This window comes from Antechinus flavipes, chromosome 1 (assembly GCF_016432865.1).
Source record: "Antechinus flavipes isolate AdamAnt ecotype Samford, QLD, Australia chromosome 1, AdamAnt_v2, whole genome shotgun sequence".
In the NCBI taxonomy this organism is placed as follows: Eukaryota; Metazoa; Chordata; class Mammalia; order Dasyuromorphia; family Dasyuridae; genus Antechinus; species Antechinus flavipes.
In genome coordinates, this window is record NC_067398.1 from 537,691,708 (window position 1) to 537,708,964 (window position 17,257).

Here is a 17,257-nt window from a genome sequence, read left to right on the forward strand (position 1 = left end):
GATCACCAATTTAATCACTTAAAAAACCAGGATGCTTTTAACTTCCCATATTATTAAAGGATTAAAAAATAAATAAATAAAAGTTTTTAAGTGATAGCATTTAAAACACATACCCAGAAGGAAACTGCATATGTGTGGGAAGAGGTTGAATAGATTTTTACCCCAAAATCTAAAGTGTTATTTAAAACTGAGTTGCCAAGAGACAGGGTAACTTTGATCTAGCAGACAAGTTCTTTTGCAGAGCAAAAAATACTCTAACTTCACCATACACATACACACACATTCTCCTACTAAAAAATAAATTATGCCCCAAATGTTTTTATTTTTAAAAATTCTAATTTTGGATACTTTATTTTCACAGTCTAATCTCCCTGATGACGTCTTTGAAAATGGAATGGAAGTTGAAGAAAAAAGGCCATTGTCACTGAGTTTTTGTGACTTGCCCAGTGGGGACTGTGCCTCATCTTCCAAATCAAGTGGCTCCTCTATTAACATTGGTCAGTCTAATCCAGAAATTACTGTTACCCCAGCAGAGCATAACCTCAGTAGTGTGGCCTCCCAGACTTCCCCTAGGGATGATCCCCTAGGGATTCCAGGCTCTTCCAGAAATTCCATTGTGGAAGCCCAAGATCCAAAGCCATCGGAGCACACAGAAGTCCCCTCGACTGCTTCTGAAGTGTGCCAACAAACGCCGGGCACAGGCGGTGACAGCTTGTTCCTGGAGAATCATGTGGCTGTCTCACTTCTGCAAGATTCAGATGAGGTTTCTGAGCTGAAGCCTGTAGAATTGGACACCTTTGAAGGAAACATCACCAAACAGCTTGTCAAGAGGCTCACCTCGACAGAGGTGCCAGTGATTCCTGAGAGACTCCAGTTTGAGGGTTCAGTCAGTGGAGAATCAGAAGGCTGTAGATCCTTCTTAGATGGGAGCTTAGAGGAAGCATTTCAGGGGCTTTACCTAGCACTAGAACCCCATAAAGAGCAATATAAAGAGTTCCAAGATTTGAATCAAGAGGTGATGCACCTGGATGATGTTCTCAAAGTAAGTACATTTTCAGAAAAGTTTGAATGAGTTGGGATGGGTGGAGTAGGGAGAGTCAAGAGGTTTCACTTGTTTTTCAGACTCTAGGGTTCTGGATGCCTAACAGTCTGTTTAAAATTTCTTCAAGACATATCTTCAAGGTATCTTTTTTTTTTCTGGTGTCTTGATCAGTGTTTTAGATCTTACATCATCTATATTTCATTGATGGAGTGCCAAAATGATTTTTTTTTTTAACCAAAGCTAATATAGTATTTTTTAAGAAAAAAAAGGGACTTAAAACCCAAACACACAACTCCAGTTCTGCAGGTTCCATAATTATTAGCATCTCTTCTAGTATGAAGTTATGGCACCTTGATGGTCACAGTGACAGGAATTTATCTCTGGGATATAGTAAGAAAACTGGGATTTCATGGTCCCATTGAGCCTACCCTTACTCTGTGGGCAATGGGATTCTCCATCTTGTGGAAACATTTCTTAAGTCATTATTCTGCTATTCAGAGATTAGTGCAATATTCATTTAACCAGCATACATTTATTCATTAAGAATTAAAAACTCCAGAATGGCACTCCCCAGACCTGCATGAATCTGGAAGTCAGGTCTCCAAGATCAGGGAGTCACAATTGGTGACCATGTAACAGTAGGGAAGTCCCAAGGGAGAAGTCTAGTAGAGGGAATTATCATTGCCATTCCCATAGCTGGTGCTATGGTGTCCACAGTGGGACAGTGGAGCCACTTGTAAAGTATCTGCTACCTTCCCAATACATGGATTAAGTGACAGACTTTACATGGGAAGTAACAAGCCAGTGTTTGTCCATGTCTACTGCATTTTTGCATTCTTTTGCATCTCTCTTGACATCTTGGCTTTACTGTCCAGGTTTATTTTACTCAGTGAAATAGATCAAATGATCTTTTTGTTAGGGAAAGAGTAATTCTTGGGAAAAACTCATTTCATAGGTTTCATAATTCTGCACACAGATATTTAGGAGAATAATAACAACATGAAGATAAAGGCATAGGGCAGGAAGGGCAACATCTCCCTGTGCATCACCATTTCAATGTTTATGTATCCTAATGGCATTCTTCAGCTGTGTAATGTATTATTACTTGTTTAGGAATATTTCCGACAAGTTTGACTATCTCTCTTTTCTGTCTCATTGACCTGATTTAAAAGTGAACTTATGCCCAAGGTAGCTGGCCATATCATTCATCTTTGAGCCTTCACTTGCTCTGTTCTTCATAACAGATGAATCAGCTGTCTAGAATAGCAACAGAAAAATAGGGAAAGGCAGTCTTTCTTTTGTGGTTAGCTTCCTGGGAAGTATAAATCAAAAAATTATCTAGGGACATGCATGCAAAGGTTACTTTGACTGGAGATCTGACATAACTGGACACCGGAATGAAAACCATCATTCAATACTCAAATTACTACCTTGATTGTATCTTACAATGGTATTTGCTGATTGGGGAATTAGTCTGATTCTCCAAGAAGTAAGATATAAATAGGGGAGAAAAGGAAATTTCACTTGAAAAAGCAATCAGGAATGATCTAATTACTACTATTTTCATTTGGATTGATGAAAAATAACCTAAGCCCTTCAGAAAAGCCAAATAGGTAGCTTCATAGTCTTTTAAAGTGATTGGTGTTATTGGACAAATGAAGAGCCAACCAATGAGTTACATAGTGGATAAAGAGCCAACCTTGAAGCCTTGAACATTTAGCTTCAAATATTACTTTTGACACACATTTGCCATGTTACCCTCAGCAAATCGCTTAACCTTTAAGTTGCAGAGAGGATGCCAACCTGCTTTGATAAACATTTCGTCACCTGAGCATTTCAGGAATTATTATTAACTCACAATATAGAATTTTAGGTTTAGCACTGAAAGAGACTTCAAGTCATTTAGTCCATTCTCACTCCACTTGAAAATGAAAAAATTGAAGGTATTAGAAATTAAGTGTCATGCCCACAATCACAAATATTTTAGAGCCCAGGATTGGAAGGCAGATCTTCTAAGTCCCGTGTTGCTAGAAGAAATGTTACTTATTTTTTAAAATGATGAACTGAGATACAGAATGAAGAAAATTAAGCTTATTAGTAATGCTCTCATAAGCCAGAGCATACCCAATCCTCATCTGTAGCTATTGTTTAGATTCTAAGAACACCAAATATATTTCTTGATGAATTTCTTTGTTGAGTTGGGAGCTTTGCTTTTGTCTAAGTGTTGCCAGAAAGTAAAACTGCTGTTTTATTTTTTTAATGTGTCAGAACTCTGTATATACTGTAGTGCCTAGATTTTTTAGGCTAACAGCTGGTTCTATAAAAGCAAGCCCAGAATCACACCATTTTGGGTCTGTACAGTATTTTCTTCTCTCCTGAGATTTAATAGTGTAGGTATGGGGCAAATGGCTTCGAATCCAGCTTAAATAAAACCAGATTAAGCTGAACAAAGCTTTCTCTTCCCTTCCCTCCCCCCCCATCCTAGTTTGCTAAACAACTTGTGAATAAGAAAATAAACAGTGGTGCCTCTTGGATCTTGGAGATCATTGAGGGCGAATGAGAACAGTTCTAAGAGACTGAAAGATCTTTCCCCATGAGCTTTGTACCACTTTGGGTATCAGAGACAGATCTCAGCAAGGACTTTCCCACCCAGTATGGAGATATCCACGAACATTTCTACCTAACTGGACCTAGGACTTTTAGGAAATCAAAAGAAATGCTCACCACAACCACCCCATCACACAATTCACTCCTCATCTCAATCCTCTTCAATATTTGGAAGTTATTTGTTGTTATTGTTATGTTATTTAAACATTTTTAATCTTCCTTCCTTTAATTCCTATTTAGAGAAGGTACTCTTCAGTTCCTTCACAGAGATGGTAATACAGAAAATTCAATTGTCATGAATTTCAGATGAAATTCAGAATTAAGAAATGCAGAAAATAGCTAATAAAGAGCATAATTTAAAGGGAGACAAGAAAATGTTACTCAAATGCCTCCAATGTCCAGGTTCTGTCTTTGGCCAGTTATATCCTGTTTACCAGAGATTAGATTATTGATTTGTATTTTTCACTCACAGTCTATAATTGCCTCCTCACTTCAACAGTTGCCTGTTAAACCATGTTCCTCAGTTGTATTTTAAAAAGAGGAGGAAGAGTGAAGGAAGCAGCTTTGTTTCCCAGCATCCTGATTGTATTTCTCGGTGCGTGCGAAGGCTTAAAATGCAAATAAAATGCCAACAAAAATAAAGGCTTGGGGGGAGGGAGAAGAAGAACCAAAACTGTTTTATCTTGAATCAGATAATATGAAGGTTTTTCTAAAGCGTATAAAATGCCAACCAAAATAAAAGTTTGGAATTGAAAATGTCATATCTTGAATTGGGTGCAGTGTGTTTGTTTTCCCCTTCAGAATATATATATGTATATATATATTTTTTTATGTTTTCATTGGTGCCTTCTGCCTTTTCAGTGCAAGCCAGCAGGAAGCCACAGCCGGTCTTCTAGTTTAAGTCTTACAGTTGAGAGTGCTTTAGAAAGCTTTGATTTCCTGAACACCTCTGACTTTGATGAGGAGGAGGATGGTGAGGAGGTTTGTAATGTTGGAGGAGGTGCTGACTCAGTATTTTCAGACACTGAGATTGAGAAAAATAGGTAAGTCAGAAGCTAGTCCCAGTTCATCTTTCTCTCTTTATAGAATCTACATTCAGTAATTCTTTTTCACTAATTGTGGATCCTGGTGCACACATTACTCAAGGAAGATGATATTCACCATACAAATGCCTTATTGGTCTCTTGAGGTCCCTTAGTTAAAGCTGTGAATAAATTTCCATTGTGGCTAAACCCCTCTAGATGATAAATGTCTGCGATTGGTCCTGGAGGCCATTATAAATTTCTTCTCCAGGACTAGGGGAAACAAGATTAGAGGGATTTCCTTTTGTTTGGATGTCAGTGTTTACAAATTGTCTCCAAAGTAAATAATTGGCAGTTAGCTAATGAGACTTAACTATTATAGTATTATATCAGGAGAACTCTTCCTTGACATAGGTTTGGACCTGGTTCTCCTTAACATGGATCTGATTACTAATTCCTTCTTTTGTTTTCTTCTGTCCCATTTAAACCTTTGCATGGATTATGTTTGTCGCTCATAATAACATGGGGCCAGATTTATGCACTATTATAGAAGTTTCTTTTAGAATATCTGCCAACCCCACTCTTCCTCCACATTCCCCACCCAGTGTGTATTTTTGTATTTTCACCTGTATTTTTGTGGTGAAATGGAAAAGATTCTGATGTCCCAAGATGATTTTCACTGTGTTTCTTGATACAGCTAGAACTACATTTTCACATTAGAGCATAGCAGATATTTAGTATCTTCAGGTGGGACAAAACAAGCAAATTGCAACATGCCCAATTCCATCAATTACCATCAAGAGATCCCCAGACACTCTACTGAAGGAAGAGATATATTTCTTAGCTACAATCTACATTGGATACATTTTAATTTAAACAGGTTTTCAAGTTACAACAAATTAGAGCTATTCTGTCTTCAAGAAATCCAAACTGAAGAAGGGATTTTGAAAATTCTTTTCTTCCCCTTGGATTTTTTTTTTCCTTTTTCTGAAATAGAACCTGAGAAGAAAAATGCTATATAGAGTTTGTTATTGGACCAACCTCAGGGTAACTCAAGTTCAACCTAAAAAATTAATGAAGTGTTTTAATTATAATGATGCATAGTTCTTCCCTGCAAGTTATCCTAGCTAACCTAATTGGATTTGATCTTATTCTAAATTCTGGTGTTTTTAATTTAGAAAAGCCTTAATACATTTCAACAAGGAGTATTAGTGGGAAAGAGAAGGGTTTGGCATGGTTTACAAAAAGACTTAATGGATCAAACTTATGATTTCATTCATCTAAAGAATACCCCATGGAAAAACTCCCTCTGCCATTGAGGATCATCATTATCATTATAGTATTTATAGAGCATTTTTAAGTTTGCAAAGTATTTTTCATGTGTTACTTCACTTGATCCTTATAATAGTTCTATGAAATAGATGTCATTATGATCCCCATTTTACAGCTGAGAAAACCAAGACTGAGGAGATAAATGATTTGTTGTTCAGGGTCTCATAAAAGAAGAATTTGAATTTAGACTTTCTGACTCCAGTTCTAGCACTCTCTCCACTAAGCCACTCACTGTTTAAGAATGTACTATTTCTCTGTACCTTCAAGTCTTAGAGAATTAGTTACCTGAGAATTAAGTGACCACAGGTCATTCAATCACTATTTTTCATAGTATGGGCAAGAACCCAGATTTTTCTTTTTTTGTAGCATATTCAATCCCAATAATGCCTCTCTTTTTAAATCACATATTTTGAAAAGAAATTTAATGGCCCAAATTTTTTTGTTATGCTCAAATACAAACTAGAAAATATAGTAGCAAGAAACATCTAAAATATGTTGCTAAAATAAAAATGGTAGAGAAATTAAGACCATGCAGAGAAATAAATGAATTCTAGAAGAAGACTAGCAAAAAGAAACACCAAATTTTGAGATGTGCCATTGCACATGTGCATGTCAAGTGGGAGCACTTGATAATCCCCAAAGTGACATAAAAAGTTATTTTTACAGATATTGACACAATGACACAATAGCATGCAAATGTTTGAGATTTAGTTTTAATTTTTAGATTTTAATGCAAGGCTATTATTGAGCAGTATAATAAAAAAAAACAGTGCTGGATTTGGAATGGTCAATTGAGTTCTAGTCTGAACTCTGTAATTTTTGGTGTGACCTAGGAAAAGTTCTTGATTTCTCTACTTCCATTTCTCCATCTGTAAAATGGGCATAGTACTACCTTTTTCATAGATTTTTAGGAGCATTTAGGAACAGATATCCTTAATCTTTTTTTGGATCATGGTCTCTTTTGGCTGTCTAGTGAAGCCTATTGTCTTCTCAAAAGATTTTTAAATACATAAAATAATACACATAGGATTACAGAGAAACCAATTATATTTAAATATAATGATCAGAATATTGTTCAAAATAAAGTTTACTCAGGTTAGCAAAGTCTTTACTAGATATAAAAGTGTTTTTTTTTCCCTAAAAACAAAAATACTTTAAATGCTCCATAAATTCAAGATATCATATGATTTTTAAAACAAGCTTGAAGTAAGGATTTAACAATAAAAAGGACACTGGGAAAAGAAACAAGGGGCAATAGTGTGAGAACTGTGTGTATGATGCAAGGGAAAAGGTGAAATTTAGGATGCCACTAGACATTTAAATACTACTTTCATTTTAGTCCAGAGAAGAGAACATTCATGTCTCTCATTTCAGTAGTTTTTCCTCTTTTCATTCTTCAAGTAGTCATTGATCTGTGGCCAGAAAAACAAAAACAAAAACAAGCCTTGACAGATTATTTCTTAATAGCATTGCTCTTGGGAAACCACAAGTCTAGAGGCCAGTTTAATCCCAGAAAATTTGGCAAATCACCCTGTCAACAGACCAGAAAAACACAAGTGCAAAATGAGAGCCTGTTTCAAAGGCTTCTTAGTGAAAATCCTTTACAAAAAGTTTATTGTTCTTGAGGAACAAATGTGGGGTTCTGCTCAGTCATTTGACTTCAGAATACTTGCCTTCCAGGCTGAGATATGGGGTACTTGTTAAATGGTTTCTCCATTCTTCATGGCTGTCAACTGACAGGTAACTATTTCTAGAGGGACCCAATCATAGCCTTGTGAAGTTGATCTGCTGCTTGCCTTTCAAAACAAGTTATGAATGTTTCACCCACCCTCCTGCCTCAACAGTTACAGATCAATACACCCCGAGGCCAGGGGGCATCCTAGTGAAGCGCTGACAGAAGACACAGGAGTCGGTACCAGTGTAGCGGGAAGCCCTCTTCCCCTGACCACAGGAAATGAAAGCCTTGATATCACCATAGTTAGGCACTTGCAGTACTGCACGCAGCTTATACAGGTAGGATTGGTGTATGTTATTCCCTCTTTATTCATACCACATATCGCTGATATATAATCAGATGAATTCAGTTGAAAATAACCTCCGTGAAGGAAGGGACTTTCCATTTTTCTGTTTCCTGGGCACAGGAAACTTGTAGGCAGTTAATGCTTGTTAAATCAAGACCTCCCCCTCCACACCCCTTTTTTTTTTTTTTTTTATTTAGCTGGTGTAATGAATATTCATGAAAAAGAAAGGAGACTTGTATGAGCCAAATTATCCACTTTTCTAGCAGGCATGAGTAAGACCCCATATCTTCATGGGGCTGCTAGCTAGTGCAGTGGATAGAGCACTGGCTCTGAAATCAAGAGTACCTGAGTTCAAATCCAGCCTCAAACAGTTAATATTTCCTAACTGTGTGACTCTGGGTAAGCCTCTTAATCCCAATTGCCTCAAAAAAAAAAAAAATCCCATAACCTCCTGGTTTGCTTTTTTTGGAGACATACCTCATGGTACAGACCCAGACAAAGAAAGAACATCCACCCAAAATATTGAAGATCATCAGATCCAGTCTCACACAGTCACACACCAGTCTTAGAAGCTAGAGGTTTCTTAAAGATAATGAGGTGGTATTATTTACATCAGTAGTTGACAAACCATGGCAATGCAATGATGAATTAAAAAAATCATATTTTGAGAAATAGCATCTACAAAGAAACTGAGACTGAAATCAAGAGTCTTCTCTTAAAATGATATATTTGCAACAAAAAGATCTTATAATGTAGATTTCCCCAGCTCCTACACACACACACACACACACACACACACACACACACACACACACACACACACATTCTTTCTTTCTCTCTGCATCTGCTTCCTGATTAAAGCATTTTTTTTTCTATTTGGAGATTCAGAATTCTGCCAACCAGATCTTTGCTTTTGCCAGGAATTCTTTGTCTCAGTCCTCAAAATGCCCTATAGATATTGAATTTAGGACCCAGGACTCTATCACTTATGCTAGCTTAGAAAGAACAAAGGAGTGCTTACCTTCATGTAACATCTTCCCCTAATTTTTTTCTCTCTTTTTACAAATGTATTTTATGAAAACATTGCTTTGCTTCTCAATTGCCTTCACTTCCTAAATGAAGATCATTTCCAGGAACCAATATAAACCCTCTGGGGATGTGCACCTAAACAACCTCCTACTGACACATGCACTGACTAACCACCCCAGTAACACATTCACCAATTCTGACTTCCACTGTTTTCATAGTTCCTTATTCCAAACACTAGCTCTCCATCTTTCAGACAATCTTACTAAGTTCACTCCGTCACAAACATCCAGGAACTGGCTTATCATCATACCTATTCCACTAGTTATCAGGGACAGGAAAATATCCAGACATTCTTATAAGACAGGGCATAACCAATCACTGATTAGATCCCTTTCTTTGGGGTACAACTACCAGCCTTTCAAGTTCAGCAAATGCAGAGTCAAACATTCTGAAAGAATGAACCCAACACTGAAACAGAACCTAATAAAAGTACATCAAAATGAATCAACTATTAATAGAGGCACAAGCAAAGAACTTTAGTTCCTGGATCAGAGGTGAGCCAGAGAATTGATCCATCATTTCCCCCATAATCAGTGTCATTTTTTTTTTTTTTGCAGACTATACTATCACTTCCAGCTGCCACTTATACACACACACACACACACACACACACACACACACACACACATATATATTTCTAGTAATAAATAAATGAGTAAAAGAAAAAGGGTCAAAGTACCTCTTATGTGTCACTGAGGATAGAAATAGGAAAAGTTGGCAGGCGTGTCTCTCAAGGACATGCCAGTAAATGTCCCTATTTCTAGCTGTATTTCTAAAACATTTTTTGACCGTGAATGAATAATTCAAAATTGCAGTAGTAACTGGGAGGTTGAACTGCTTTGGGAAAATAGAAATTATTTTTAGAATGGAATGGAAAAGGATTTGTTATGTAATTATTATGTACCGAGCACTTTAGAACTTAAGACAGCACACAGTCCTTAAGTGTTTGTATCTGTTTAGTGTACTTTTCCTTCCTTTTTACAGTTGTCCAGGGTGCAGGATTATAAGAAGTGATCTGGAGGCAAATAGAGTTAGGCTCCAGAGGGATAGGGAAGAAGTGGACACCCAGGCCTGGAAGTGGGCTCCGTTGGCTATCTCAGTCACAACCCTCATTAGTTAGAATGAGAGTCTCCTTGGGACTTCATAGTAAAAGAGGAGTCTGTGTAGAACCAAAAGCAAATTTTGCCTAAGATTTCTGAAGGGTAGGTGTGGCCCTAGAATAGCCCTTTTCTTTCATTCCCCTCTCCCACAAATGATACTATTTAAAATGGTCTCAGATGACTTTTAAGAACTATGATAATTTGAAGGGCAACTTGTTGGAGGACCTGAGTTCAAATCTGGCCTGAGACACTTAACACTTCCTAGCTATGTGACCCTGGACAAGTCACTTAATCCCAATTGCCTCAGCAAAACAAACAAACAAACAAACAAAAACTATGATAATTTGGTTGCCAATTCAGTTCACTAAATATGGATCCTAATTTGTGCCATTTGAATAAATTGCTCTAATAAATCTGCTGTCTTGTCATAAAGAATTATTTTTTTTTCTGGAAACAAGGATATTTCTTCCTTCCCAAAAGAGGATAATTTCCTTCTAGAGACTCATTGGCTCACTGCATTGTCAAGTGGTTGAATAGTCATTCAAGTACTACCAGTACTTGTGATGAAATCTTAATTATAGCATTTACAGAGTGAGAATTTGAGATTGGGGAATCAGAGAAGGATATTGGGAAATTAAGTAAATGATTGAGGATTAGAAATTTATTTCAAAGTCATCAACTATTAAGTCCCTCTGTTTTCTACTAGTCTTTAAATCCAGACAGGCTACAATCACCCAGAGATGAAAACACAGAGACAGCAAACCTTTAACATCTTAGTCTGGAGTAGTTAAGACAGTTTATTGCTATTACTTTTTTTTTGCATAACAAATGCGACATGTATTCTTGGTATCTTTTTCTTTTCATCAGAAAGTTTAATTTTTCTGATCCCAGTCACCTAGTATTTTTGACATGTTCTTCTTTTAAACTAGACCAAAAATTTTTTACATATTTTCATAAATAATTGCATCATTTTTATAATGTCCTGATTATTACTTCTATTTAAAGAAATCCAGGCCTAACTGCCCTTATCAATTTAACTTTTTCTGCCATCACATCCTCATTTGTGCACAGCTGATTGGCTCGCAAATGGTAAAGAACAAGTTAAAATTTACATTAAGTAAGAAAGAAATGAATGAAAGTCTCGCCATTTTTTCATTAAAGAAAAAAAGCACAATTTTAAATCAGGTCAGGAGGGAAAAGTTAAAATAATACCAACACATCTACTTACATCAGTCTATCAATGACTGCTATAAGGATAAGGAACCTTGCCCAAATTGATCAGGAATAATTGAGCAAAGTGATTAACTTTTATACCATATGACAAAGGAATGAGATTGGAGGTAAATGGTTTAAAATTGATAGCCTGCATAATAGGCTGAATGTGTCTTTATGGCTCCCCAGGGTTTAGCAGAATACCAGGGGCATAGTTGGCATTTTAATAAATGCTTGCTGAATTGGATTGATGAAAACTATTGAAACAATGACTTTGTTTATTTTATTAGCAAATTGTGTCCTCAAGCAAAACTCCATTTATAGCAAGAGATCTCTTAGAGAAGCTCTCTGGACAGGTTCAAGTGATGGAGAAACTTGCAGCTATCAGTGACGAAAATATGGGAAACATCAGCTCTGTCATAGAGGGTGAGTATGTGTGAGATAGGCTCTAAATCCCAGGTTAGGATGATGCTTCTTGTCCAGATTTCTCAAAAGGAAAGAGAAAAGAATGGTAAAGTAGAAAGAACACTGCTCAACCCAGAGGACTTAGGGTGAAATTCTATCTGTGATGTCTACTACCTCTGTGACCATGAAAAAGTCCCTTACTACCTTTACTTCAGTTTCCTCATCTGTAAAAGGGGAGCATTCTATCATATGGTCTCTGAAGTTTCTTCCAGCTCTAGAACAGTAATATTGTGATTTTTTTTTTTTTTTTATCAATGGCAAGCTGGTAGCAGTATAAGGGACAATCTCTGGCCACAGAATAAAAATAAACAAGGTTTCTATTTTTAGAAAGTCAGAATTGTTCTTACTTCCCTAAATATCCTATTCTCCTCCACCTCCCCATCCCACCCCACACCCCCAAAATACAGCCTATGTGTATTTCCAGGATGCCAAACTACTAGGCCTTTTACCAACTCTTATTGGAAAAGTACAAGATTAGCAAGTTCATTTACAAGCCATAGGCAAATAGTTATTCAAAATGGTCCATAAACTTGAGAAGGGGGTGGTAAGGGTCAGATGGAGAATATTGTCTGCCAAAGATATTCTGGCTTTGTGAAGTTTGAAAATTGGACACACTTGCAAAGTCATGAATTTCACTTTCCAAAGAATCACAATTATTTGTGAAGAGTTTCATATTAGCTGTTCAATAAAAGTCATGCAAGGTTTTTGACTGGCTTTCTAGCTTAGTTTCATTACTTGCAGCTGAAATTCTTTGATAAGTTATATGGTTGGGTGTTCACCCAGCACAGATTCACCTTCTATGGGTATTTTTTGGCCTGGAATAAGTGGGAAGAAAACAGTGGGGAGACTTGTTCTCATCTCAGCCCTTCCATTTATTAATTATGTAATTTTAGGCAAGTCACTTAGTATCACTGAACCTCTGTTCTTCTATCCACTCAAAGGATTGTTGTGGAAGTGATATGAAAACATTTCCAAAAAGTTCAAATTAAATCTCTACCTTTTATTCTTATTAATCCTATGAATGTCACCATATTCCATCATCCCACTTTTCATTTAGAATTCGACTTGATGTCTCACTCCAGTTTTCTACCTTCTTCATGCAGGCTGAATTTGAGCCAGCCCAGAAATATCAAAGACATTAGGAATAATTCTCTTACTTATTCAAAACTGTCCAGATTATAAAATTCTTATGTATAAAACAAGGGTCCTTTGGATCCTTTCCTGCTTTGATGCTCTAGTCTTTTTTTCTTTTTGAGATATAAGATTCCCAGGTCAATTCCAATAGATTTGTGATGGAGAGGGCCATCTGCATCCAATAAGAGGACTATGAGGACTGAATGTGGATCACAACATAGTATTTTCACCTTTTTTGTTGTTCTTTGCTTGCTTTTTGTTTTGTTTTTTTTTCTCATTTATTTTTACTTTTTTGATTTTTCTTGTGTAGCATGATAATTGTGGAAATGTATATAGAAGAATTGCATATGTTTAATGTATATTGGATTACTTGCTGTCTAGAGGAGGGGGATGAGGAGAAGAGCAAGAAAAAAAATTGGAACACAAAGTTTTGCAAGGGTGAATGTTGAAAACAATCTTTGCATGTATTTTGAAAATAAAAAGCTATTATTAAAAAGAAAGAGAGAAAGAGAGTTAAAAATCTAAGAGATGAAAGAACAAAAGGAGGGTGTGGGGGAGGACTAGAAAATGAAAGGAGAAGAAACCTGAATCTTACACTTCTTGAATAGTTATGATATTAAAAGAGCCTCTCAATTGGTTATGTGGGAAACTCACTACAACATCTTTGCATTTTAAATCAACATGGAAGCTTCCCAGAGGAAGTTCATGGTCAACCTACTATGTTACATATTGAAAACTTTAAGGAAAAAAATGCTTGCCAGTCCTACCTCCATACTCATCTTCCCATGAGCCCCTCACTCCCCCCCAACTTTCCCTTCACCCTCCACACACACCATGATTTTCCTTGCTAATTTCCTTTCATCTGCTTTATTTAATTAGCAGAGTTAATGCTGAGTGGCTGTGACTTTGGGCAAGCCATAACCTGTCCTATCCCTCAGTTTAATCTATTAAATATGAACAATAACAACTATACTACCCTACTTCTTGGAGAGATGTAAGGGAAAGGCCTTTACATACTATTTTGTTCTTAAAGAAGTCTAATTATATCATGAGAAAAATGTCTTGACTTGCTTATGAATAGGATTTAAGTGAGGCAAAGCTATGCAAAATCCTCAGCCTCACTTCCTCCATCAGAGTTATTGGAGTCCAGTGGCAAGACAAAAGTCCAAACTATTGGGGATGGCCCAGGATACAATGGGTGATCTTGGCCTTTCTAAATTAAGGTCTTTCTAGGTATCAGTTTGTCTGAGGCAATGCTCATTCATTGACTAAGGGCTTGACAAGAATTGAGACAAAAAGGAAGGGGAAGACTCTTAGAGTTTCTGGCCAGAAGGGGAAACAATTGCTATTTATGTTCATTTTAAGCCATCAAAACAATGAACAACAGAGTCTGGAGTTGGGCCTTTTATTGGCCATTCAATAACCATTGTAAGTCAAAGTTGTATATCATAGAATGCTAATATGACATTTTTTCCCTTGCTAGCTATCCCAGAATTCCATAAAAAGTTGTCACTCCTATCCTTTTGGACAACATGCTGCAGTCCTGCAGGGGTCTACCATGCCTCAGTTGACAGGGTGATGAAGCAGCTCGAGGTCAATTTTGCCAGAATTGTCAACAAAGAACACCCAGGACTTGCGGAAACAGGTATATTACAGACCTAAAACCTTTATTTTATCCTCCTCAGTGAGTACAGTGCTAATTTTGTGCAGCAGCAGGGGACCCACAAAAAAATGCCTGCTTAGAGAGGGATCCATTCAGAAGTAAACATGTTACTTGATTAGAATTATGAAACTAGGAATATGAAGATTTAAGTCTAAAATTCAGACAAGGAAGTTTAAAAATGATCAGCCTGTTGCCCAGCTAACATGCCTTATGATGATGTACAGACTACTAGATTAACTCAATGGGCTGCCCATCCAACTGCATGTCAAAATGTAGCAATATGTATTTCGTTTCATCCATCTTTTTTTCCATCCATATAATAGAATCATCAATTAGGCTTACAACCTTGGCGTTATCCTCAACTTCTTACTGTCATTCCACCCATATATTCAACCCTTTGCCAAATCTTGTTTAAATCTTCACAGCATTTCTTGTACATATCTCTTCCACTTTTCTCACATCCATCTTTTTTCAGGCTTCATCATCTCTCAACCTAAAGGATTGCAGAGATCATCTTAATGGTTTTCCCATCTCTTTACTCCCATTCTCTAAAATGTTTTTGCCACAATCAGGATATCCAAGATTTTCAAACGATGGGCCCAGTTACCAGAGGGTGAAATCAGAACACAGAAAAAGAAAATCATAGATGAAAGACTAGGAATTGAAAGTTAATGACTAGGAAAGCTAAGGAACACAGAAGGACTAAGTATTACAGAACTTGGTAACTAAGGAACACAGAATGACTAAGGACTAGGGAACTAAGAAACTAAGGACTAAGGAACACAGAACTAAGGAACATAGAAGAACTGAGATCTACATCTAGATAGTGGAAAGAATATTGGGGACAGCTAGATGGAGCAGGGGGATAGAGCACCAGCCCTGGAGTGAGAAGGAACTGAGTTCAAATATGGCACCAGACACACTTACTAGCTTTGTGACCCTTGGGTAAGTCACTTAACCCCAATTGACTTGCCAAAAATAAACAAACAAATAAATAAAAGAATGTTATTGTACTAGATCTGAATACTAACCTTATTACTTGCTGGCTATGTCATCTTGTGCAAGTTACTTAACCTGTCTGGCCCCTGCCTCCTTAGCTGATGGGCTGAGCTCCCATATCCTACAGGACTGATCAGTTTCTTGTCTCCCCATAGCATTTCGAACATTGGTATCTCGAATTCTGGATCGGGCAGAACCTCTGCTTTCTTCCAGCCTCTCCGCCGAGGTCATCACCGTTTTTCAGTATTACTATTACTTTGCCAGCAATGGTGTGAGTGACCTTGAGGGTTACTTAATTCAGTTGGCTAAGCAAGGTAAGATCCATTGGAATTTGTCTCACTGTGAGAATTGTTTTCTTTGCTGTTGTCCCCGTCCATTCCAAAGGTACCCCTGAGTGATGATAGACCCATTTTTTTCCTTCATGGTTTATAATTTAAATGTTCTCTCCTAGTAGGAATGTTTTCATTGTTTGTATCTCCAGTACCTAGGGCAGTGCCTGACACATAAAAAGTACTTAATACATAGTAATATATTTGATCATATCCTTAATGATATATTTGATTATTGATTAAAATGAATTTTGTTAATGTTAATGTAAATGATTGGAGCAAAGGAATTTCTGCCAATATTCCAATCATTTAATTGATAGCATTGGAACCCAGAAGTGATTTTATTAGTGACTCACTCTTTTGCTTTTTTAAAAATTTTTACTTTTCACTTGCCACTTCTAAGTTGCCAACTTCCAATTGCTATTTTCTTTGGCTGCTCTGTAGGTAGAGCTCTCATAGAAAACAGGCTGATATTTGCTCATACGAATTCAGAATGGTGGAACAGAGGAGAGGAGAAAAATAAAATGGAAATGTGAAGCAAAAACATCCAGGGCAAGGAAAGAGGAATATTATTATATAGAACAGGGTGTATCTGGAGACAATGTATTGTGAGGGGAAAAACCTAAACAAGTCATTTCAAGTCTCTAAGATGCAGTTTCTTCTCCAATAATATTTGTCCTGTCTTCTTCAGTGTTTTGTTATTAAGCAAGAACTTTTTAAACTTTAAAGTGCTTGGTAAATATGAGTCATTAGTATTCCTGTATAATCCTTTCAGATGTAAATAATAGAATCAAAACCAAAGTTTACAATGTGTTTTGTTAAGAAACTTCTTATAAAATGGATTGGGGAAATAGCTGATATGCCTTTTAGGTCTGTGCATTATTGACGGATTTGTTTCTAAGAAGCTTTTTCAGTAGCAATGATGGATTTATACTATCCATAGTCTCACCCCATATGCCCTTAGGACCAATAGAATGCAAGGCATTCCATTAGGGTTAAAGAGACAAAATGGTGGAGTGGATAGAAAGCCAATCTTATTATCAGGACAGTTTAGATCTAAGTCTTTCGTCTGGGATACCCTGGGTCTGTGATCTTGGGCAAGTCCCTTCACTTCTCTTTCCCAGTCTGCCCTCTAAGACTAGGTGAATTTTCAGTCTACATTGATAAAGGGAGTGTTTTTTTTTTCTCCTTTAAGAGTTCTCTTCACCAGTGAACTCGAAAGTAAGGACCAAAAAGAAGAAC

General features: G+C 36.9%; 1 protein-coding gene across 3 annotated transcripts in view; it reads left to right on the forward strand.

The window, feature by feature from the left end:
• The window catches only part of RIPOR2 (RHO family interacting cell polarization regulator 2), a 124,034-nt gene that overhangs the window by 92,705 nt on the left and 14,072 nt on the right, over nucleotides 1-17,257 (forward strand). For all 3 annotated transcript variants that reach the window (XM_051970597.1, XM_051970595.1, XM_051970596.1), the window contains 6 exons: nucleotides 362-1,042; nucleotides 4,511-4,692; nucleotides 7,848-8,016; nucleotides 11,716-11,851; nucleotides 14,508-14,669; nucleotides 15,842-16,000. In XM_051970597.1, coding sequence (XP_051826557.1) covers nucleotides 362-1,042; nucleotides 4,511-4,692; nucleotides 7,848-8,016; nucleotides 11,716-11,851; nucleotides 14,508-14,669; nucleotides 15,842-16,000 — 1,489 coding nt within the window. The remainder of the gene's footprint in view (nucleotides 1-361; nucleotides 1,043-4,510; nucleotides 4,693-7,847; nucleotides 8,017-11,715; nucleotides 11,852-14,507; nucleotides 14,670-15,841; nucleotides 16,001-17,257) is intronic.